The sequence below is a fragment of the Cnephaeus nilssonii genome (genome assembly GCF_951640355.1).
Source record: "Cnephaeus nilssonii genome assembly, chromosome: 5".
Classification (NCBI taxonomy): Eukaryota; Metazoa; Chordata; class Mammalia; order Chiroptera; family Vespertilionidae; genus Cnephaeus; species Cnephaeus nilssonii.
In genome coordinates, this window is record NC_137076.1 from 44,923,013 (window position 1) to 44,947,905 (window position 24,893).

Sequence of the window (24,893 nt, forward strand, 5' to 3'; positions counted from 1 at the left end):
GTAAATGATTAATGTAGGGGAAGTTTGTCTTTGTGTTGGTTTTTGTTTGTCTATTTGACTGGTTTTTGTTTGTTCCTGACAAGGTATCTTAGCAAATTGCCTCTATGCTTTTGATCATGTGAGTAATTATCTAAGAAAACAGGAATATTATATATTTTCCATAGATTGTAAAAATGCTGTAAATAAGTTATGGAATCCAATGAGACGCTTATCTTGGTGCTTACCCAAATCATAGCTGTACAGAAACCCTATAAAACATTTTATTTAAATGTACTCGCCTCCTTTATTTTAAATTGAAGTGACTGCAGTGATTTCAGAGCCATCGTGTTGAAATTTTCCATTTTAACAGTTAATGTTGTTACAGAATCAGGTTTATCGTTTCACTGAGTGGGTATTTCCAGGAGTTTCCCAGACACTATTATAAGTGTTTATGCGCTTCTGTCAAGATCTGTCAACAATAAAAGCTAAGTTTTATTTCATTGATGATAAGTCACTAGGAGCCTAGCTTCTAAGAAATGTTTATTGAAACCCTTCAGATTTTATTTCTCAGAGAAGGATTCAAGATTTGGACATATTACAGGTCAAGTCATGTCTCACCCAAAAATGATAGCCAGCCACAGCATAATCATCTTACTAGATGGAAACTGGTGCAATTTCCTCAAAACCACGTTATAAAAATACGCCGCTGTACCTGCTCTCTGGCTTTGACCCTGAATTACATTGGTACCCTATTCAGTCAAAGAGAAAGCTACAATAGCTGCACAAAGTCTAGATCATTTTTCCTTCTCTGTGTACTGCAGTTCACACAGATCCCCTGAAATGCATATACACATTTTTTAGTCATAGGAGAATAACAATAATTCATCCTCTGGCAGAAAAAAAATCACGGATATTCACTCAATACTTATGTCTCACTTGGCAATCTGCATACGTGACTGTTCCTCTTTTCTTCCATCCACTTAATCACAAAGGATTTTCAAAAGGAAGAGATTAAAGTGCTTCATCAAAAATGTTTCTGCTGTTGCTATTAAAATTATTAAGTATTTTTTCCCAAGTTGCATCAAATATGACTATAATAGTTACTTGCATTTTTACGCATTGGAGTGATTTTTTTCTGTTAAGACTCTTTTTTAAAAAAATTAATTGATTTCTTAAATTATGAGTGATGTTTGTATGAGAAGAGAATATACAATTTAAAAATTGTAATCACAAAAATTTAATTTCAAGTGCCACTAAAAGAAAGATGTATATACATCAACATTAAATATTAACGTATACCAAGCTAACTGGGCAAAATACCTCACCCATGTCATGTTGTCACCATCATGAACTGTCTGCTGCATCACTGGACCTCTGCTAATTGTTTTAATTTGGTTCTGAATCTATTTTGCTACCAAGTCTTAGTTGAAATTATTTTTTTAGATTTTTTTCAATTACAGTCTATATTCAATATAGTTTTGTATTTGTTTTATGTGTATAGTGGTTAGACAATCATATATTTTACAAAATGTCCCCCCGCTGCCCAATATTTTCACTATCCACCTGGCACCGTGCATAGTTATTACAATGTTATTGACTATATTTTCTCTACTGTACTTTACATGGCCATGACTATTTTGTAACTACCATTTTTTACTTCTTAATCCCTTCACCTTTTTTCACCCAGCCCCCTCCAATCCCTTCCCCTCTGGCAACCATCAGTCTGTTCTCTGTTTTAATTTTGTTTGTTCATTTATTTTGTTCTTTAGATTCCACTTATAAGTGAAATCATATGCTATTTGTCTTTCTCGACTGACTTAGTATAATATCTTCTAGGTTATCCATGCTGTTGCATATGGTAAGATTTCATATTTTTTATGGCTGAGTAATATTCAATTGTACATAAGTACCACAGTTTTTTAACCCACTCATCTATTGATTGGTACTTGGGTTGCTGATATATCTTAGCTATTATAAGTAATGTTGCAATGAACATAGGAATGCATATATTCTTTTGAATTAGAGTTTGGGGTTTCTTCAAATAAATGCTCAGAAATGGAATCACTGGGTCATAAGGCAGTTCCATTTTTAATTTTTTGAGGTAACTCCATACTGCTTTCCATAGTGGCTGCACCAGTCTGCATTCCCACCAACAGTGCATGAGGATTCCCTTTTCTCCACCTCTTCACCAATAACTTGTAGTTGATTTATTGATGATAGCCATTCTGACAGTCGTGAGGTGATATCTCATTGTGGTTCTAATTTGCATTTTTCTGATGATTAGTGACATTGAGCATTTTTTGGTCATCTGTATGTCCTCTTTAGAGAAGTGTCAATTCAGACCTTCTGCCCCCCTTTTTTTTTCAGAGCAGTTTTAGATTTATAGAAAAAACTAGTAGCCCGTTTGCACGAAGATTCGTGCAATAGACCTTCCTTCACCTGGCTGCCTGCACCAGTTTTCTGCCGGCACCAGGGACCCAGGCCTTGGCTGTGGCCACCGCCTTCTGCCTTTTTCAGGGTCGGGGCTTGGCCCCGGGCGGTGGCCTTGGGCTCGGCGGCACCCAACATCCTTGCTAAGGATCGCAGGAGCCGACCCCCAGTGGTTTCCTGCAATCCGTGCAGGCTGCCCACTGGTGCCCAAGGCCGGGAAAGCCTCCGCCCCAGGCTTTCCTGGCCTTGGGCTCGCCGCACCCAGCGTCCCTGCTACCGATCACAGGAGCCGACCCCCAGTGGTTTCCTGCGATCGGTGCAGGCTCCCCTCTGGTGCCCAAGGCCCGGAAAGCCACGGCCCCTGGGACCCCCGGGAGCGGCGGGAGGGGCGGGATGGGCCTGGCCACGCCCCCCCAGGTGGCCGATCGCCCGCCCAGACCCCTGGGAGGGGCGGGAGGGGCCGGCCACGCCCCCCCGGGGTGCCGATGGCCTCAGGCACCCCAGGGAGTGGCGGCATGGGTCCGGCCACGCCCCCCAGGGTGCCGATTGCCCAGCCACGCCCCCCCGGGGTGCTGATCGCCCCAGGCACCCCGAGGAGCGGCGGCATGGGTCTGGTCACGCCCCCCGGGGTGCCGATCCCCCGGCCACGCCCCCCCGGGGTGCTGATCGCCCCAGGCACCCCGGGGACCGGCGGCATGGGCCCGGCCACGCCCCCCCGGGGTGCGGAGGCATGGGTCCGGCCACGCCCCCCGGGGTGCCCATCGCCCGGCCAAGCCCCCCGGGGTGCTGATCACCCCAGGTACCCCGGGTAGTGGCGGCATGGGCCCGGCCACACCCCCCTGGGTGCTGATGGCCCCAGGCACCCCCGGGAGCAGCAGCATGGGCCCGGCCACTGGGCACCGCCATCTCGATCTTCTCAACGGGGGATATGCCACCCGGAGTCCCGCCCCCAGCCTCCTGCCGGCCCAATCGTGGGCATAGCGGAGGTGCGGTCAATTTGCATGTTTCTCTATTATAAGGTAAGATGAGCATTAAGTACAAAGAGTTCTTATATACACCCATTCTCCCCTAAAGTTCCCCCTGCTTATTAATATCTTGCATTAATGCGGTACATTAGTTACAATTGAAGAACTAGTATGGACACATCAAAATTACCAAAATTACCCAATATTACCCCAATGGGTAGCTCCCCATTTTTTAATTGGATTGTTTGTTGAAATTATTAATTTCTGATCTCGGTGTCTTTTTAATTCCCAATGCATAAATATATTCAGATATACAAATATTTCATTTATTGTGGCCAGAAAGCCTTCAAAAATGTAATTAGAAATACCTCTACTTCTAAGGTACATATTTTCCCTATGAAATAACCTAGCAACATTTGCACTAAATCCCATTTTCTTCAACTTTTCTATCTCATCTATTCACTCCTTATCTGATAAGAGCTTGCTATCAACTTTAGGACTAAATAAATTTAATTTAAAAATAAGCAAAAGGTTATTCAAATGAAGTCATCTCCTATGTTCAAGTTAGACCTGTGTAGGGGAGGAAAACCTTTTCCTCTGCCCTTTTAGGTTCAGTACCTGTGGCCTGTGACTTAAAGTGACAAAGGGCAGAATGACAAGAGAAAAAGTTTATTTGTATGTATCCCAACAGGAGCTAATAAAAGAAGCTAGCTTACTATGCTTAAACTTAGAGGTTTATATCCCTGACTTAAGGAAAAGGTAGGGGGAAGCAAAGGCTTCTAAGGAAAAACAAGTAAATTTCTTTAAGACAAATAGGTTTTTAGGAGAGCAAAGGTGAGCTAAGAAAGTTTGTGATAATGTTTCTGTATGCAGATGCAAGTAGTCTTTCCCTCTTCCTCTTGGCCATGACACTAAAGCTAAGTTTATTCTTGGTCTCTTTCCTGAGAATAGATTCTTCCTGAGAAGGGGATTTTTGACAGCCTCATTTCCAAGAAGTTTCTTCTTTTAGTCAGATAAGGGAAGATCCCAGGAGGCTTCTTTCTGCATCTATTGATTTTCAAATGTCTTCAGCTTAAAATAATCTTCATACCAACACTGGGATTCTCAATGGGTTCCCACACCTATTAAATGACATTTTAAAAAGAAGTAGAAGCAGTAGGAGGAGGAACAATAGGAGGAGGGGTTAAAGTTAGGACTTTCATACAAATATAAAATTAAAATGTCTCAAAGGCTTTATTTAACTCATTTGCTAATGAAGAAACCAATAAGATGTTACAATCGATTCAAAGAATTAAAAACATATATATAATTTACTTCAACATTCCTATACATATATATACATATAGTATATAGATATATATACATTGTGCCTATATATGTGTGTGTGTATATATATATGTATATATATATGAATGCTGAAGTAAATTTGCTTAATACATGCAAAAATGACCAAGATCTGATAATCAATGTATCTCACAATCTGTTTTTGTCCCACACAATCTACATTACTGTGGACAAGAGTCATTTGCATTATTATAAGTTTTTTAAATAATTCTTTATTGTTGAAAATATTACATATGCCCCCCATTGACCCCCTCTAGCCGGCCCCTGAACCCCCCACTCCAGGCCCTCACTGCCCCACTGTCTGTGGCCATGGGCCATGCATATATGCATACAAGTTTCTTGGTTGATTACTTCCCACCCACCCACTCTCCCCTGCCTTCCCTCCAAGATTCCTCACTCTGCTCCATGCTTCAATGTCTCTGGATCCACTCCGTTCATCAGTACTGTAAATATTCTACAAACTAGAGTTGTAAAATAGTTCAAAGACAATATAAGGTGGAGATAACCTGGCTCAAGAAACCTTATCTTTTTTGCCCATTTCAATGTCTTTCACAATTTTTTCTGTCGTATCTTTGCCTTTTATTTATAACTTTTTTATTTTATGTCCTAATTTGACTAGGCAGAGTTCTGTGCCCAAATAAAGTTGTGGCCAACTTCCTTCACTAATCTCTTCCACTGTCACATTAAATTCTCATTCTTTTCTTATTCCTTCCATCTGACATGGCCACAATCATAATACATATTGCAATGGAGTTAGAGTATCTCCTATCTTTTCTCTGACTCAGTCTGCACTCACAACACTGGAGACATACTAAGGACATATGTAAAGAACAACACAGAAACTTCATGGGCTTAGCTTCTTCCTCTTTCACCTCATGACTCTTGGTTATATAACAAATCAACTCCCTATACTTATATTTTGCATGAGAACCTGGGACTCTCCCAAGGGTTGTTAAGCATTACGTACTGGCTGGTCAATAAACAATGACACATGTTCTCACCACTATACACTCTGTTTCAACCTTAGTTATCAAATACAGTTACTAAATTATTGAGGTTCAATGCTCTGAATAAGTCTAGGTCTATTCTTACCAATTTTGTTATTGGAGTATCCAACTTGCAGCCTTTATAGGCCCAGATGTATGCCAATTCAAATACAAAGCTATTTGAAAGTTGGCATATCAACCACACTTAAAGGATCCTATCTAATGCAAACAGTGATCCTTCACATTCAAATACCAATACCCTTTTGCGAAAGAAATTCTGCTTTATATGAGAACATGGATGAGCCTTGAGGACATTATGCCAAATGAAATAAGCTAATCACAGAGGGACAATACTTCATGATTCTACTTATATGAGGTATTTAAAATAGTCAAACTCATGAAAGCAGAGAGTAGAATACTGGGTTCCAGGGGCTGGAAGCTGGGGGAAATGAGAGGTTGCTAATCAACAGGTAAACAATTTCAGTTATGCTAGATGAATAAGTTATAGAGATCTGCTGTGCAACATTGTGCCTGTAGATAACAGTACTATATTGTGCACTTGAAAATTTGTTAAGAGGATATATCTCATGTGACCTGTTCTTACCACAATAAAATATATCTATAATAATAAAAGTGTAATATGCTCATTAGACCGGACATTCTTCCAGACGACCTCCCGGACAAAGCTGGGGCTGCGAGGGAAACCGAGGTCCAGGGTGCCAGAGGGAAGCCAGTGCCAGCAGCCGGGGTGGGGGGGAGGGAGGCCTACTCTTGCACAAATTCGTGCAATGGGCCTCCAGTTTTATATAATGTGGAAGAAATATAAAGACTCAATAAAATACAATTTGCTCAGTAAGGTAGTCATATGAGAACAGCTATTCTCCTATTTATTTAATGTATGAATACATCTTTTGAAGTGAAATAGTAGTAACCATGGCAGCTTTGCATCCAAGGGATTATGTCATCCAAGATGTTTTTCTAGTGTATGAAAGGGGAGAAGCTTAGCACTCCCTTTGGCAAGGATGGAAGAGTCCCTCAGGCTTACACAACACATATATGGTTAAGGCATTGCCACAAATTTGGCGGCATCTAGCCATTTTCTTTTTCAATTTAGGATGATGGAAAAGTTCTGTAAATGGACAATAGTGATGGTTGCACAACAATGTGAATGTACTTAATGCCGTTAAAGTGTGTACTCACGATGTGTTAAAATTTTGTTATTTACATTTTGCCACAATAAAAAATTGATTTCAATTACAATTTATTTTTGTATTCCATCCCATATGCTAATAGTGCCACACATTGTGATCCTTTGGATAAACTTATTGGGGAAGTTTTAGTTGTTCTTTATAATTTCTCATTACTTATAAAGAAGTTGTGGGCCCTGAGGCTTGGCTATCCTAATATGTTGGAAGAGGGCTAAGTTACTCTGCATGAGAAAGATCTAAGAAATATAGAGGTTGCTGGAAATCCAGGCCCAGACAAGGCTGCAGCCAGGGAGTCTGAAAGCTACTGGGAGGTAGAAAAAGATGAATTCCCATTAGCACGTAAGCCACAGAGATTTTATAAGTGTCCGTCTAGTAAAGATAATCTGCCTTGAAATATAAACTCGCTTTCTCTCTCCCACTTAAAATTGTCAACCACTGAAATATTTAGGTTAGCACAGGACAAAAACAGCGTTCAGGCCGTGGTTAGCTGGGTTATATGCTTACAGCTGTGTCCTTGCTGCCCTATGAACTATTTCTTGTGTAACTCTGGGGGCAACTTTGCCAGAATTACTCAATATTATTTTTCTACTTATTAGTGCTGTAATAATATGGCTAATAATTTTTCTTAATGGCATAGCTTCATGACAAATCATAGTGTAGAGAGAAAAATTTTTTTCCACTTCTTTAGATTTTGCTTTTGACTTTGTAAGGGAAGAGGGAAGAAAAATGTTCCTCTCTCCCCTTATATTCTGTAACTAAGGCTCGCAAACTGAACTAACAAAGACAAATTAACAAGTGGAAAGTTGATAAATTTTATTGATATTAATATTTAAAATGTCACATACGCAGAGATTCCTCATAAAAGAAATGAAAACTCAAAAGAGGCAGTTAGGCTTGAGGGCTTATATAACATTTTAGCCAAGGGTAACAAGTTGTGAAGTGACGAGACAAAGGGAAGGAAGGTTTGGGCTTCTTGCGGGAAGGTAAACAGATAGGAAACCAATGAAATAAGAATGTTATGTAAGGCCCGGCTGGCATGGCTCAATGTTTGAGCATTGACCTATGAACCAGGAGGTCAACATTCGATTCCAGGTCAGGACATATGCCCGATTCTGGGCTCAACCTCCAGTGCGGGTGTGCCGGAGGCAGCCGATCAATGATTTCCTCTTATCATTGATGATTCAGCTCTCTCTCCCTCTCCCTTCCTCTCTGAAATCAATTAAAATATTTTTAAATGTTATTTAAGTAAAGTTGGCTTGTTCAGATGCATCCCAATGCCAACTTTTCATCCCCAGTGATAAGGGTTGCTCTCCTGGTATGGGAGAGAAGAGGGGAACACCTTCACAAAGGGAATGTATGCTCTACTCTTAGGTAGATGAGGGAAGGCAGAGAGCTCTCCCAATGTCTGCCTTTTCTCAATTGCCTTCAGTTCAAAATAATCTTCATGCCACAGTGGCATATTTTAGGGTGGCAGATTCTCATCCCCTTCAACTTCTCCAAAATTTTCCTATTAACATCACTTACTGGCCCTTTACTCCACCACTTGTCTTCCTGAATAGCTGAGTCTTAAAATCATTTGGCAAATAAGAAAAGGGCATTCAGCCCTAGCTGGTTTGGCTCAGTGGATAGAGCATCAGCCGGTGGACTGAAGGGTCCCAGGTTTGATTCCAGGCAAGGACACATGCTGAGGTTACAGGCTTGATCCCCAGTAGGGGGCGTGCAGGAGGCAGAGGATCCATGATTCTCTCTTATCATTGATGTTTCCATCTCTCTCTCCCTCTCCCTTCCTCTCTGAAATCAATAAATATATATATATTTAAAAATAAAAAAGGTATTCATCTGTGCTGGGATGAGGAATTTTGGAGCCCCACTGGGGTGAGGAGGTTGTCCACAGAGAGAGCCTGGCACAGTGTATCAGATCCCAAACAGAGCAAGGAGAGTGCTCACATCGGAAAGATGCCTAGTATAGGGAGTCAGAGCTGAATGGGGTTGAGGAGGGCATCCATGCAGAAGTGGATTTGTAAAGGTAATAACTGTAAGAATTTTAGAAAGCTGGTTTCTCATTGTTAGAGAAGGGAGTTACCAATATTGTAAAGAGAGAAAGCTAGACTGAACTTTATAGTGTTGGCAAGGAATTGTATTTGAAATCATAGTTTTTGTATCTAGAGGTCTAGAGAGAGAGAAATACAGAAGTAAATGTGTGTATGTATGAATTACTATGCATGTATTTTCTATTCTGTCCACTGAAATGGCCTGGTAGCAGGGATACCCCCATATCAATGAATATACTTAGATGTCTAGTTAAAACCTCTTCAAATAATAAATGTGGCTGAAGGAGGACAATTCAAAGAATTTTTCTGATAATTTATATCTTTATATCTTAATAAATATATAAAAATCCAGTCTCAATGCAGATCAATTTATTTACATGCATATACATTGAGGTTTCTGAAATGTGTGATGTTCTACCAGTGATGTCCTGTGATACAAAAATCCTTTGTTTTGACTTTGCTTTGGTCACTTTGTTGAAAAAATACTAATAAATAATTTTAAAATAATTTCACATGTGAGAAAACTGTTTACAACACAGCTCATTATTACACAGATTTCACTATTTCCTTTATCAAATTATGTGCTCTAACCTGACATAAATTGCTTTTCAATAAGAATGTCATTTGCTCTATTCTTAAAATGTCTCACTGTTCCTTATCAAGGAAATAGCCACTTTTATTCTTTTCATGAGTTAATGATAGACCACGAATAGATTTTTGCATAATAAGCTTTACTGACTGTTCAAACTATTCTGCTTTTATTTCTTTATTATTGACAATTATTCTAGAATATGACAAAGATTTACAAACTTGGTAAGGATAATAAGCAACAGCATTATACTGGCATCTACAATAACCTTTGAAATTATATAAATCTTTTAAAATGAAATAGTTAACTTATGTCCTCACAAAGACCTGCACAGGGATATTTACAGCAGTTTTATTCATAATCACCAAAACTTGGCCCTGGCCCATGTGCTAAGTGGTTAGAGCATCTGCCTGCACACCGAACGGTTGAGGGTTCCATTCCCAATCAAGGGCACGTACCTAGGTTGCAGGTTTGATCCCTGGCAATGAAGCAATGTGTCTCTGACATCAATGTTTCTCACTTTCTCTTTCTCTCCTCCTCCCTCTCCCTCCCTACCTTCTACTCTCTCTAAAAAGTAATGGGAAAAATATCCTCGGGTGAGGATTAACAAAAAATAATAATTACCAAAACTTGGACACAACCAAGATGTCCTTCAGTAGGTAAATGGATAAATAAACTATGGTACAGATAATGGAATATTATTCAGCACTAAAAACAAAGGAGGCACTAAGCCATGAAAGAAATGTAGGAACCTTAAATACATGTTGCTAAGTGAAAAAAGAAAAAAAAAAGCCGATCTGGAAAGAGCAGGAACTGTTTCATTCAGCGCTATAGGCCCAGGGCCTCCCGCTTAGGAGAGTATAGGGAAGAGCACTGGGCATGTGCATCCCTATCTCCTCTATGCCTTCCTCCCTCTCGTCCCAGACCAGCCGGATTCTGAGCTGACAGTAAGAATGCAATAAATTCCTGATTTGTCTAAATGACTGGCTAAAACAATTTTGAAAGAGAAGAGGAGAGTTGAACTAAACTATAAAAGATTGGCAGGCATTTCATAGAAGAAGAAAAAAAAAGAGGGCTGGGAAGGGCATTCCGGGTGGGAAGGAGCATGCAAAGAGGGGAGAATCCTGGCATCTTCGGAGAATGTGGGAAAGAACATTCCATTGGAGTGGAGGTTCTTGGAAAACAGATGCTAGGAAGCAAGGTGAGGATGCCACATGGAGGGTAACACCAGGGTGAGAAGACCAAATGGTTATAAACTATTGGGGCACCACTTCTTTGCAATGCCTTCATATTAAACTTGTCTCCACTTTCTTCATCACAGTTTCTCATGGGGGTGGACAGGAGGTCAAGTGCTCCCTCGGCTATTTCCCCTGTGGGAACATCACCAAGTGCTTGCCTCAGTATCTTCATTGTAACAGCGTGGATGACTGTGGGAACCGGGCCGATGAAGAAAACTGTGGTGAGTGAAGCGCCTGTAGTCACAGCAAGAATCTGGGGCAAAAGGACTGACTGACCATGAAGTCCTGAGACCTCTTGTAACAAAATTAGAAATAGGCAGAGAGAAAACTACATAGAAATACAAAATATATGTCACTTAAGGAAATCTTACATTTATTCCATTAACTTAAAATATCCATTCTTGCCCTAGCTGGTTTGGCTCAGTGGATAGAGCGTTGGCCTGCGGACTGAAGGGTCCCAGGTTTGATTCCAGTCAAGGGCACGTGCCTGGGTTGCAGGATCAATCCCCAGTGTGGGGCATGCAGGAGGCAGCCAATCAATGATTCTCTCTCATCATTGATGTTTCTCTCTCTCTCTCTCTCTCTCCCTCCCTCTCTGAAGTCAATAAAAATATATTTAAAAAATAAATAAAGTGGTTGGCGCCACTCAACCCTCCCTTTAAAAAAATCCATTCTATTCTATGTATTAGTATCACAGCCAGTATTTCAGGAAAGTGGTGATTGTGCACATAGTAAATTTTTAAATGAGAGAACCTGCCTGGTTACTGTCTTGGAGGTGGAAAGGAATGGAAATTGAGAATATGGGCATGGGAGCCAGACTGCCTAGTTTGAACCTAAATATAATAACCAATATGCATACTTGAGAATGTTTCTTACCCTCTCTTTGCCTCAGTTTCCTCATGTGATAAAAGGGTTCAAAAATTGTATCTAAACTAAAAGAATTTGGGAAGATTAAATGTAAGAGATTGTAAGTGTGCAGGTATATAGCAGGTACTCGCTAAGTGTTTCTGTTCTTTTCTTTTGCTTACTGCAGTTACGAAGGAAAAATGAGACCTCCTAAAAAAGAAAAAAAAAAGCACACTAAGTCCAGCTTACCTACTATTAGCAACCATATTTATGACCCTATAAAGCTTCTGGCCAATTAGTATACCTGGGCAAACAAGGCTGTCAGGACTTGTTTCAAATGTCTGAAGCTTCAAAAACACAAATGTGTAAATGAACTTGAATTGGCTCGATCTGACAGTGAGAAAATGAGCTTTGGTTAATAATGTAAAATAATGCGATTTCTCACTCATGGGAAAATAAGGTACTATTTGGGGAAGACAAAGACATTGCACGACAATTGTTAAGTCTGCATAAAGAACTGTTACACTGAAGAGGCCTTGCTGTTATCAGTCCTTCTAGTATCGTAGACTTTTTAATGCACCCCCTTGAGGAAATTAAACTTCTTGGAATGCTGTCTCTAGATGGTGGCAGTAACTCAAGAGCAACTAAACTGCTGAGCTTAAGCTAGACAGTAACCTTTGATTTAAGTGCCTATACATATGTGTTCTTTTCTACAGATAGATGGATAGATAGATAGATAGATAGATAGATCATCTTGTTAAAATAACTGAATGCTACACAAAATTTTCTAAAACTAAGATAAAAGTGTCTGCTCCCTGCCAACCACGTCCCCCTCCTCCTGCTTGCGGTTCAGATGGGGAGAGTGACCTGTGAGCTCCCACCCAATGCAAATGGTAGCAGGAAGCAGGGAAGGGAACCGGGTAGGAGCAGCCAATTCACCTCCAAACGTAATTTCTCCGTGAGAAAGGGGCGGGAACTCCTGCCTTAGTGCTAAATTTGAAGAGACCAAGTAACAAAAGTAACAATCCTTAAAGTTAGTATGTAAGTTTCTCAAGAGTCACCAACCAGCACATTCCGATGGAGGCATTGGAGTGTAGAGATGAGGCTTGGGAGGCCTGGGCGTGAATCCTGGCTATAAGGAGGGCAAAAATGACTGTTTTCTTTATGCAAAGTGGGAATAGTAAGAGTATTTGCATCCATGGGATGTTAAGAGGATTCAGTAAGATAATGTGCCTAAAGATGTTTAGCAGGGTATCTGACATATCATTAGCGCTCACTAAATGTTAGCTGGTGTGTGAGTCAGCTATAACTCTATTACAAACTTAGTGTCGTAAGCAGTAACCACTTATTTAGCTAGCAATTGTGTGAGTCAGCGTTCAGCTGGGTTTGTCTGAGAGCAGCCATGCAGTTTTCTGCGCGTCAGCTTGGTCGTCCTGCCTGGGACCTTGGCTGAGACAGCGGTGACTCAACTCTGGTCCACCGCAGGCTAAGCGGGCCTATCCTCAGGGTAGACACATGACACCCAGGAGTGTAGTGAGAGTCTGCAAGGCCTCCTGAAACCTCCGCTCAGAAATGTCGCGTGGCATCTCCACCACCATCCTTTCTGCGGCAAGTCCGCAGGCCAGACCCGTTTCAGGAAATGAGAGGGACCCTTCCCCCTGCTGAGAGAAGCTGCAGTCACACTGCAAGGGGCTTGGGTTGAGGGAGGGCAACATTTGAAGCCACTTTGGCAAATTCTACCACAGTTGCTGTTATCATTGCTTTTCCCACAAACTTTAATGTTGACACTTGGTGACTCAGAGTCTCCAGCTGCAGGACTTCTTTCCTGTCTGTTAAACAAGTTAAGTACTTCTAGGAATAACCATGGTTTATGTATTTACTATCTTATTGAAACAGTAGCTACTATCTGAAGGAATGAGTTTTCTACACTCTTGATTTTATAGTTAAATGTAAATGTACAAGTGTGTGTGTGTGTGTGTGTGTGTGTGTGTGTGTGTGTGTGTGTGTATCCTACTGACTCTGGTATAGTTAGTTAGAAAGTGGGTAAGCTTTCCCACATCTGAAAATGCAACTATAGTTTATTTTGAAAGAAGATAAATTATGTAGACTTGTGTATTTGGCCCTTAATGATATCCAGTACTCTCAATCCTGATGAATTTTTTTTTATTTAAAATTTCTATTTATTGAGAGAGAGCACGCGCGAGAGAGAAAGAAATATCAATTTGTTGTTCCACTTATTTATGCATTCATTGGTTGATTCTTGTATGTGCCCTGACCAGGGATCAAACATACAACCTTGGCATTTCAGGATGACACTCTAACCAGCTGAACTACCCAGCCAGGGCCTAGTGAATTTTAATAGAGAGACTATAACACTAGAAAAAAAAATTAAGGCCTATTTCTTTATACTTAGAATTAAATTCTGATGACAAGCATGAGCTTAACTTTTATAAAAACAATACTTAATCAGAACAAAATCAGATTAGAAATATATCTGTCTTATTTCTTTTCTTTTTTTCACCTCTTTGACTTTCTTTCTCCCAATGTTTTTTGTGGGTTGTTGTTTTTTTTTTTCCAATCTCTGCAGGTTTGTGAGCTATTCTCTCTCTCTCTTTCTGTCTCATTGTTTTCATGTATCTCTCCATGTTCATTCTGCCTTTCTGACTGACTGTCCCTCATCCCCTTTATTTTTTTACTCTCTCAACTTCCCTTTCTATTACATACTTGTCCTTTTCTCTATGCTTTTCTCCTTTGAACCAAGTCAACTACTCTTATAAAGACATGTCTATGTAACAAATACTATGCAAAACTGTTCCTAATCTTCTTATGTCAGAATCATATAGCTCTCCTGAAATGCAACTAGCCCGGTCGGTGTGCTCAGTGATTGAGCAAGGACCCATGAACTAGAGGGACATTGGTTCGATTCCTGATCAGGGCACATGCCTAGGTTGCAGGCTTGGTTCCCAATAGAGGGCTTGCAGAAGGCAGTCAATCAATGTTTCTCTCTCATCGATGTTTCTCTCTCATCGATGTTTCTCTCTCTCCTCTCCCTTCCTCTCTCTCTAAAAAATCAATAAAAACATTTTTTTTTTAAAAAAATAAAGAAATTCAACTAAACCAGCATATCTCCAAATATAGTTCTGGACCAAACCCATCAGCATCATCCACAAATTAGTTAGAAATGAAGATTCTCAGGCCCCAGCCCAAACCTACTCAGTCAGAAATTCTGCTGGTGGCTCAGCAATGCTTCAACAAGCTCTTCATATCATCGTGATGCACAATAGATTTGAGGACCACTGACCTAAACTCACGTGAGCAGAAAATCAGGAACACATGCAAAATGGTACCAACAGCAGAAATAAACTAGGATAAAGATTTCAAAATGGTATCTAAACATTTTAGCTTGCAAACAAACTAAATTGTTATTATCAGTTATCTAAAATTTGTTAGTCTCTGTAAGAAAAACTGACACTCTGCTAAGTTATAGTCATCTGAAAATACAAAAAAAAAATTTTTGAACTCTGTTCCAAACCTCAAAGATGGCCAGTTGGCATGCTGCTGCTGTCACCACTGTCATTAGAGTAAAAATTATGAGATATAGTCATTTCTTCTTGCTGCTTCTTGCTTTAATTTTCTTCACCAGTTGTGAAATTTTCTCCTTCATTTTACAGTATTTGGGTAATGTATACTCCCCAGGCTGTTCATTTTTAAGACAACCATATTTAAATTCTACTCAATGTTAATTAAATGGTCAAAAAATTAGTTCTTTTGAGAATATGGAAATCTTAGGCTTATTTGAATAAGCAGCATTAAATATATTTACAGTCATGTAAAATGTAATATCTTAACATTTAAATTTTTAAAACACAGCTAAAAATCACTTTTAAAGAGTGGTCATTTATAACTGAATAGTATATTGGCAAATAAAAAAATCATTTTCTAATGGATGGGAAGACTTTTTTCTTAATTAGATCTTTTAAAATACATCTTAAAACATAGCTTCAAAAACTTCTCCCTTATTCCTTAAGCTATTTAAACATTGGCACTAATAATAATTATTAAAATGGATAAATAAGTCAAGTGGAAATAGTGGTAATGAAATTTAAGAAAGTCACTGAAAAAAGTGAAACACGATCAAAAAATTAAATTGACTCCCCATATATTTAACTATAATATGAACTAATTATATTTAGAAAGAACTGTTGTTACTTTTGTATTATCACAGCATCTTCACCAAGTACTCTTAGTATTAAGTTTCTAGTTTTCTAGAAAACCCATAATTTCTCTACAATGAAACATTTTACTGAATATAAAAAGAATTCTCAATTCAGCCGAAACCGGTTTGGCTCAGTGGATAGAGCGTTGGCCTGCGGACTCAGGGGTCCCAGGTTCGATTCCGGTCAAGGGCATGTGCCTTGGTTGCGGGCACATCCCCAGTGGGGGGTGTGCGGGAGGCAGCTGATCGATGTTTCTCTCTCATCGATGTTATTAACTCTCTATCTCTCTCTCTTCCTCTCTGTAAAAAATCAATAAAATATATTTTAAAAAAAGAATTCTCAATTCAAAAAGCATAAGACATCAAATCATTGAACATTTTTCATGGACATAATGTAAGCCAAAGCAATAGATTTAAAGTTTTCCATTGAATTCACAGGAATCCCTTTCTAAAATATGTGGGCAATACAAATTTTATATATATATATATATTTGATTGCACCATTTTTATAATAACTTTGATCCTTACTGATAAACTTCAAAATGGAAATGTACAATTTTTCCCCTGTTACCCCATTTGATATTATCATCAGAGCAGTATTAGGTGTGACAATGACAAATCCAAAAAGAGGGACCTTTTACTTTTCCAGTTAATATTCTCAGCTACTTCAGAGAATACATCTGGGTATTTACCAAAGGAAATATTACAAAAATGTGAGGACTCTCATTTAAGAATCATTTATATCTATTTTAAACTGAGTGCTTAGTAGTAAAAATAAATTATTAACGTAGCATTAAATTTTTATATGCTGTGGAATTTGTTTGCTGTATCTGAATATTTTTAAAGGAACCCTTTGCATTTCCAGATTACAATTTGCTAGCATTCCTTCTTCTTCATTATAAACAAACTAGAGGCCCAGTGCATGATTAAATCATGCACGTGTAGGGTCCCCTACACGCTTTCGCTTTCGATCACAGGAGAGCTGGGTGCCTGTCCGCTGGTGCACCAGGCCTTTCAGAAGCCTCCGGCGCAGCAGAGGCTTCTGAAAGGCCTGGTGCCAGAGCTGACAGGCACCCAGCTCCCACGCTTTCGCTTTCCATCGCGGGGGAGCTGGGTGCCTGTCCGCTGTTGCACCAGGCCTTTCAGAAGCCTCCGGCGGGGCGAAGGCTTCTGAAAGGCCTGGTGCACCAGCAGACAGGCACCCAGCTCCCCCACTTTTGATGGTCCACGGTGGGACGTGAGCTCGCTGCCCCAGAGGCCCCTCTTGTGCCGCAGCACAGCCATGGCGCAGACACTGAGCTCGAGCCGCCGCTGGCGACGTGAGCTCAGCCTCCCGCCAGCCCAATAGGCCACCCCGGCCGCCCCGAGTCCCGCCCCTCCCGCGCCTCCTGGCCAATCGTGGGCATAGCGAAGGTACAGTCAATTTGCATATTTGTCTATTATTAGGTAGGATAGCTATATAAAGAGGGTTTCCTGTTGCAGTTAGAACACCCCGACCTCGTGCCCCTGCTGGTGGCAGGTTGTATTACTTACTCCACTGTTAGGCCGGAGTTCTGATGCCTTCCCTCTATAGACTCTCTTTGAATAGCCCTCACCTGCTCTGTATTTTAGCAGCCTTGTCTACTGGAAAAGGATGAATACATTGGTCACTCTGTTTCTTTTTTTTCCTTTTAACATATTTTTATTGATTTCAGAGAGGAAGAGAGAGTGAGAGAAAGATAGAAACATCAATGATGAGAGAATCATTGATGGGTTGCCTCCTGCACACCCACACTGAGGATCAAGCCTGCAACCCAGACACGTGCCCTTGACCGGAATCGAAGTGGCAAGGTCACTCTGTTTCCATGTTAGCATGTCTATAATCCGTAGGGGAAATGGAAACCTCTTCTAATACATTTTGGGTGGTGCAATAGGTTAGTATCCGCTAAATATTCATGTCCCCCCAGGCCCTCAGAATGTGACTGTATATGGAAGTAGAGTCTTGCAGATATAATGAGGTTAGAGTTTCTGGTTTCCCCCAGATTCAGCCCAGAAAAAAGGAAGGAAGAGAAGACCCTTCCACTCTCCCTTGCTGGTCCACGCTTCTTGTCTAGCCTAGAAATAGAAAAGCCCACTTTACTTTTCCTTTTTTCCCCCCAAATTTATTAGCAATGCCCAAACCTAAGCCTTTGAAAAGCACATACTAAGAATTTGACTCCTTTCTTATCTGTAACTTCTGCGTCATCCATTTCCCAAGGCAATGAAAGTGGAAAACTTTAGCTTTCCACTTACAGGAAAAAGGGCAGAGAGTGCAAGGAATTCAAGGGGAGAAAAACTTTGTTAATGCCCCAAAATGTGTTCCTGTCCCTGGCTTGGCACTTACTAAGGCCCAGTGATGGGCAACCTTTTGAGCTTGGTGTGTCAAACTTCACCAAAAAACGGAGCATAACTCGGGTAGTGTGTCACTTTGAGGAAAAAACATTATTTCGCAAATGTTTCATCCTCAGGAGCAGCAAATGTTTCATCCTCGGCATGCAGCCGCCTCAGCGGCCGCGTGTCATCAGAAATGGCTACGCGTGTCAGTGCTGACATGCATGTCATAGGTTCGCCATCACTGTACTAAGCTATGAGAATTAGATAAACAGCATTTATTGATCAATGCAATAGTGAATATATATATATATATATATATATATATATATATATATATATATATATATATAATTTTTTTAAGTAGAATTATAAGAATGTTTCAAGTATATTCAATGACTCTTTTAATTGCTATTTGGGCCTGCATTTAAAATTCTGAAACACTAAATATTCCTTTATTTCCTAAGTACAGCTTGTTATACAGCTATCAGAATGATGGCAGTTTGATGTAGAACTTAGTTGTTCTCATTTTAGAATATTGCATTAAAGTTGCTGGTTTGTCTTTTTTAAGGTTAAAAATACAGGAGGAAAAGTGGCATGGATCATAACTATGTGTGTTAATATACAACCATGCATTGTGTGTGCAAAAAATGATTGCTTTTCTATTTATCATTCTCAAGATAGCGTTGGAATTACTTAAGTAGCTGAACCCTTGACTTTTCTATAAATATGTTTTGACCTCAGATTTATTTATCTGTTTATCCAACACTGCTCAAATGATATTTGGGTTAACTCCACAAGGACTTTCCATCTCAGGACACTTTCTACTAGATAGGACACAAAACTCAGTTGCTTAAATGGCCTCAATTTTCTTCAAAATAGGCTCAGGATAATGTCACACCCCTTAATTTCTTTGAAGGGTTGTTTCCAAAGGTACTAATGTTATTGGAGAAATTGAGGTGTCCGCTCTCCCACTGGGTGCTGGGGGTGGGGTCCTTATAATACCTCGAGAAAAAGAATTTTCTGAGACTCACACGGGAGGATGAGGGATTTTTATTTCCGTGGAATTAAAAATGGGTTTCCTAAGTCCCATTTCCCTTAGTCCAGTTATACAAGTGTCACTGTGGTTTCAGCAGAGCTAGAAGCAGAGCTAGTGTCCAGAGTTTCCTTTCCATGTTGGATCCGGACCCAGTTCAGCATCAGGCTAACAGCAGGTCATTAGTCCATCATGAAGCTGCCCAAATGACATACCTATCATATTTGGCCTTCCCTTTGCTCCTTCTTGTTATTAATAACTAGTTAATTACAGTGGTATCACTAAGATCCCCAAAAGAGGTAAAGGCATTCTGCCCAGCAAACTGCTGTTGTAATTCCAATCTAGGGACATTCCATACAACTAGTTTGATGAACTGCCCTTCCTGGTCAGGCAGCATCCAGAGGTTTATTCTAATGGCCCATGGCACTTTCTGAGAAAAAGATACTCCACTGTGTCCCAAGAATGGGTGCTGACAATTGAGTAAATGTCTTGGAATCGGGAATGCTCGGCTTTGCATAAATCTGAACTTTGTAGATTAACCGCCTATTTATTCATTCATCCATAAAGCATGGGTACACTTTGTAACAAATAGGATTTATGCCTTCATTAAATAAAAGAGACCATTTTAGCAAACAGTATCATCCCACCCTCCTTTGTTCTGGCCTCCTCGCTGACAGAGGCACAAGTCCCTCAACTTTTGATTTTTCAAAATCCAAACATCCACGGAACCGGGGAGTGGCTTCTGCACATCTGTGGGAGCATTTGGGAAGCTAACTCTGAGGACAAGCTGCAGAAGAGTCCCCTGGGGGCTGGTGAGCCCCATGAATCTGCATTTTAGCAAACACCACACCTGTTAACGTTCTGAAATGATTCCCTTCCCAATGCAAACAATTGTATCACCAATTCAGAACAAAGAATTAGTCTCGCCCAAAACTTTAGCGGCATCTGATCAGCCACAGGGCTTGTTAAAATGCAGGTTGCTGGGCCTTGTTTACAGAGTTTCTGATTCAGTGCCCCTAGAGTGGAGCCCAAGGATTTGCTTTTCATTGACATTCAAAAGAAATGATGAAACTGCTGGTCCTGGATCTACACTTTGAAAATTACTGAGCTAAACTTACTCTCTCTTGTGCAAACGCAAAGGCAAACACTTTCCAAACTGCGTGGTATCTTATTAAAAGGGTTAAACAAAATTAAAGATATTTCTTTACTGCCTGAGTCCTCCTTTCATCATACTAGCATGTATTATTAATTCCATGTGGGGAGAGAAAATGCAGTATTTCTCACACATATGTTACCACAGAACTCTCTTCTCAAGGAGAATCCTGGGAAACTACTTGAAAAAGCCTAATATAGCACCGTGACAAATTAGTGCATTCAGGAAACTTGGACTTTCCCTTTTTTTTTATAAGGGAACGTTTATTTAGAAAGTTAAAGAAGTAGTAGAAGGGCCCTTGGAGCTTAGGAAAGAGAGGGGGAGATATATGTGTTTTTGTTAACAGGGAAGCTGAAGTATCCCTTTTCCCACTGAGTGCTGGGGGTTGGGGGAGGTCCTTACGATATCTCAAGAAAAAGAATTTTCTGAGACTCCCCTGATAAAAATCACGAGAGGATGAGTGATTTTATTTGCATGGAATTACATCCCTGGGTTTCCAAAGTCCCCTTTCCCTTAATCCAGTCCTGGAAGAAGTGTAGCTGGGGATACAGTAGAGCTAAAAGCAAAGCCAGTGGCCAGGGTTTCTGTTCCATGTTGCAGCCGGGTCCAGTTCGGCATTAAGTTGGTTACAGTCCATCAGTCCCCTGTGTGGGGGCCATGTGGACAAATGCAAGAGAGCACAACACACCAAGAGCACAAGAGCCCAAGAGATCGAGCTTCTTTTCAGGGGATTAAATATCTCAAATTTCAAGCCCTTGCAGTGGCCACACCTATTCTGGCCAATGACTTGTTCCCAGGTGTGACTGACAGACAGGTACCTTCCTGACATCACCCCAACTTTACTGGGCATGTGTCTCTCTTCCTCCCTGTCCAGTCCCTTTCCCAGGGATCTGCAGGGAATAGACTGGTGGCTGCTTGGGAGTGAACAGCTTTCGCTTCCCGGTGAAGCTGCCCACATGACTCGCCTACGATATGTGGCCTTCCCTTTGCTCCTTCCCTGTTATTAATAACTAGGTTAAGTATAACGGTATCACTTAGAGGGACAACAGAGGGAGGAGAGGTGCAGGCATACTCTGGAAAAGAGAGAGAGAACATGCTGGACTGTCCCATTTCCATCCAGACCTTATCCCTGGAAACCTGCCTCCCTCCATAACAATGCTAGTGGAAGCTGAGAACATGGGAGAAGGAGATGCAGTGTCCAGAATTCAGATTGGTAGGTTTAACCCACTTTTTTCCATAAATCTAAATTATAATTAATACTTGGTATAAATAATGTTTTTATATTTTATATACTTTATATACTTCATGAGAGCCAATAAGAGCCACATTTTAACTATATTAAAAGTGCCTTAGTAGTCACTGGGATATATAAAAAATACTTAGGTTAGGAAGGTTATCTCCTACCATACTCTCATAAAGAGATAAAATACATAGGGTGCTCCCCCCCCCAAAAAAATGTATACACACTTTTTCAGCCATCAGATCAATTTTGACAATGTAATGTATTTTAGTAAATACTGCCTTTATAATTATTCAAAGTGTGTGTATACATTTTGGGGGGGACACTCTATATAAATAAGCATAGTGTGAAACAATTACAGTAAGTGTAACAAAAGAGCTATAAGCAAATTGCCCTTAAATTAGGGGCCACTTGCATTAATCTTATTTGGGTTGTTTGGACCACCTGATTGTTAACAATCAGCAAGTCTGCTAGAGAAAAGAAATATGCTGCCTCTGGTTGACAGCTTTCCATTACCAAAGCTAGCTGTCCTCCACTGCAGCGTGAGAAGACTGACTGGGGTGAATTAACATAGTTCTCCCAAAACTTGTTCTAAGACTCACCTAAGGTACTTACGGAAAATAAAAGTCTAGGGCCCCTGCTTACCAAATAAATCAGAATCCACAGTAGGGGAACCTGAAAACCTGTGTTTTTAATAAGTACCCCAGATTCAAAAATTTTATTGTAGCATAAGAGAAACTAGATTTTCTCTAAGTATCTTTGAGGACAGAGCCTCATCGCCCATCCTTCTATTCATTTATCCATTCATTCATTCAACTAACAAATATCTATTAAGTTCATGTAGCATGCAAGACCAGATTTTTATTCCTCTATGCCATTAATTTTTATTCCTAGCAACATTACATTCATTTTTAGCTAAAAAATATATTGCTTAGTCCATGTATATATTTTTAACAATGCTGTCCATATAGTGTTATATCGTATATCAGCGAGCTAAACAGAGAATGCCTTAATCAATCAATCACTAAGCTGAATTTTGGAGCCTTTATTACGCTAACGGTCTCAGAGGAGTTGTCTCCCAAAGTCTGAGTAAAGCAATATGGAGGAAGCTTTCCCTTTATACCCCATTGGTCTCTTTGTCCCCCAAATATGGGGTTTCCGTACCTTTTGTAGGCTTTACAAAGAGGCCTATGTACTGGAAGATATTTTGCAGGAAGCTTGTGGCCTTTAGCATAGCACAATTCAGTAACCTTGAGTACAACGTAATTCAGATAACTAAAGACACCTGGCATGGGAGTAGCCAGGGACAGCAGCAGAGCGGTTTGCAAGGCTAGATAATTGAGCTTATTTTCCCTATTATTCAAGCAAGCGTGTTTACAGAAGACACGAATAGCAGAGTTAATTCACAGAACAAAGGACCATATACTGTATGTTTAGTGGAAATGTTCAAACAGTAGTTTTTCCCAGCATAGAGGTTACGGGGACAAGATGGAGTGCCTATACTTCAATAGTACTACCAATACGTACTGGAAAGCAAATCCCCTAGCAATATTCTCTTAGTACAAGTGCTCTTTGTATTAACCTATGATGTCTCAAAAAAAAAAAAAAATCAAAGGATCAAATTTCAGTGGGATTATTGCTAAAGTGTGAAAAGCCATTCTGTTTATTGCCCCATACATTCTTAAAATATAAAGTATACAGGATTTAAAATATAGAAACACATATACCAAAAACTGTTTTCTTAAAAATGCTAACTTTCCAACTTTGTGGTTTGGGCTACATTCCCTAAGTTCTATAGTCCTGCCTTCTTGTGGAAGGAAGAAAATGCTTTGGAAAGGCAAAGAGGAAGCCAAAAAAGAATTACTAAAAAGCTTGTTTGTTTGAAGATGTTGTTTAAAAAGAGATCTCCACACATAATACAGTGACTTGGGGAAATATAAGCAGGTTTGTCCTGTTTCTTTCTGCATTCTAAATCCCCCACTTCCTTTCTGACATCACTTCTATTCTCCTTTCCTTTTTTTTCAACTGTTTGTGTGGGGGGAGAGGGGAGGTGTAAAGGTAAAATAGAGTACAAAAGGAGAAGGAAGAAGGAGGATTAATAAAGAGACAGAGAAGAAAAGCAAAATAATAACGACATCATTTGGATTTGTTGGACTGAAATGTTTCAACGAAGGCCACTTAGAGTGAATTTCTTAAAATAGAAGAAGGGCAAGAGAGTTGATGGTGGGGGCAAAGGATTAGGAGAGAGCACAAAGCCCATGATTTTAATCACTGCACACTATCTATGAATGGTAAAAATGCAGCGAATTTGAAATAGTTCATTTGTAAAAATTCAGTTAAATACAGGGCCTGCTTTGAGAGAGAGAGAGAGAGAGAGACAGAGAGAGAGAGAGAGAGAGAGAGAGAGAGAGAGAGAGAGAAATCAACATGTTCTAGCAGTCAGCCAACCTCCTCATCTCATGAATTTCATAGCAGCAGTCAAGCACCACCCACAGAAATAGCCCTGTGTTCTGGAGTGCCATCGCCTCACCTAACTTCCATTGCTGTCTTCTGAGGTCAGGAACATGAACATGTGTGCGCACCTCCTCCTCCTCCTACAAAGCGCCACAGCACTGGCGGCCTGCAGGGGTAAGGCCTTCAGACACCCGCAAGCCCACTTTTCACCCTTACTCTGTAGACACACTCACAAAATTATTTATAAAAATAATCAATTCCTCAACGTAGCCAGAGCCAAGTGATTTACCTTACTCACATATGTTATTTTTAATTTGTCCACGTATAAAAGTTTATAACACTAATATGAAAATTAATTTATTTTTAAGTTGATTTTTTAGTAGTACCTTAGTGATTTGCAACATTTTCACCAATTCCATCAATAATGATAATGATGAGTTTAAATTCCAGTTAACAATGACTTGTTTGTTATATAAATGAATTTTTGTGTTATTCACATAATTCTGATGTAGGAGCCTCAATAATGGAAATGAAATAGACAACTGAAAAACAAATAGTAACAATCAAATATTTAGCCCTGAATGAGTAACTTGGTTGGTTAGAGTGTCATCCATATACACCAAAGTTTGCAGGTTCAATCCCCAGTTAGGGCACATATAAGAATCAACCAATGAATACATTGAAAAGCTTCTCTCTCTCTCTCTCTCTCTCTCTCTCTCTCTCTCTCTCTCTCTCTCTCCCCCTACCCACCCCTTACTCTCTCTCTCTAAAATCAATAAACCTGATGTCACACAAAAGTTGGACTTCTA

At 40.1% G+C, this 24,893-nt stretch overlaps 1 protein-coding gene across 2 annotated transcripts in view; it reads left to right on the plus strand.

Annotated features, from left to right (window-relative positions):
• RXFP1 (relaxin family peptide receptor 1) overlaps positions 1-24,893 on the plus strand; it is a gene marked incomplete at both ends in the record, with an annotated part of 90,269 nt that overhangs the window by 19,247 nt on the left and 46,129 nt on the right. For both annotated transcript variants that reach the window (XM_079770425.1, XM_079770426.1), the window contains one exon: positions 10,874-11,011. In XM_079770425.1, coding sequence (XP_079626551.1) covers positions 10,874-11,011 — 138 coding nt within the window. The remainder of the gene's footprint in view (positions 1-10,873; positions 11,012-24,893) is intronic.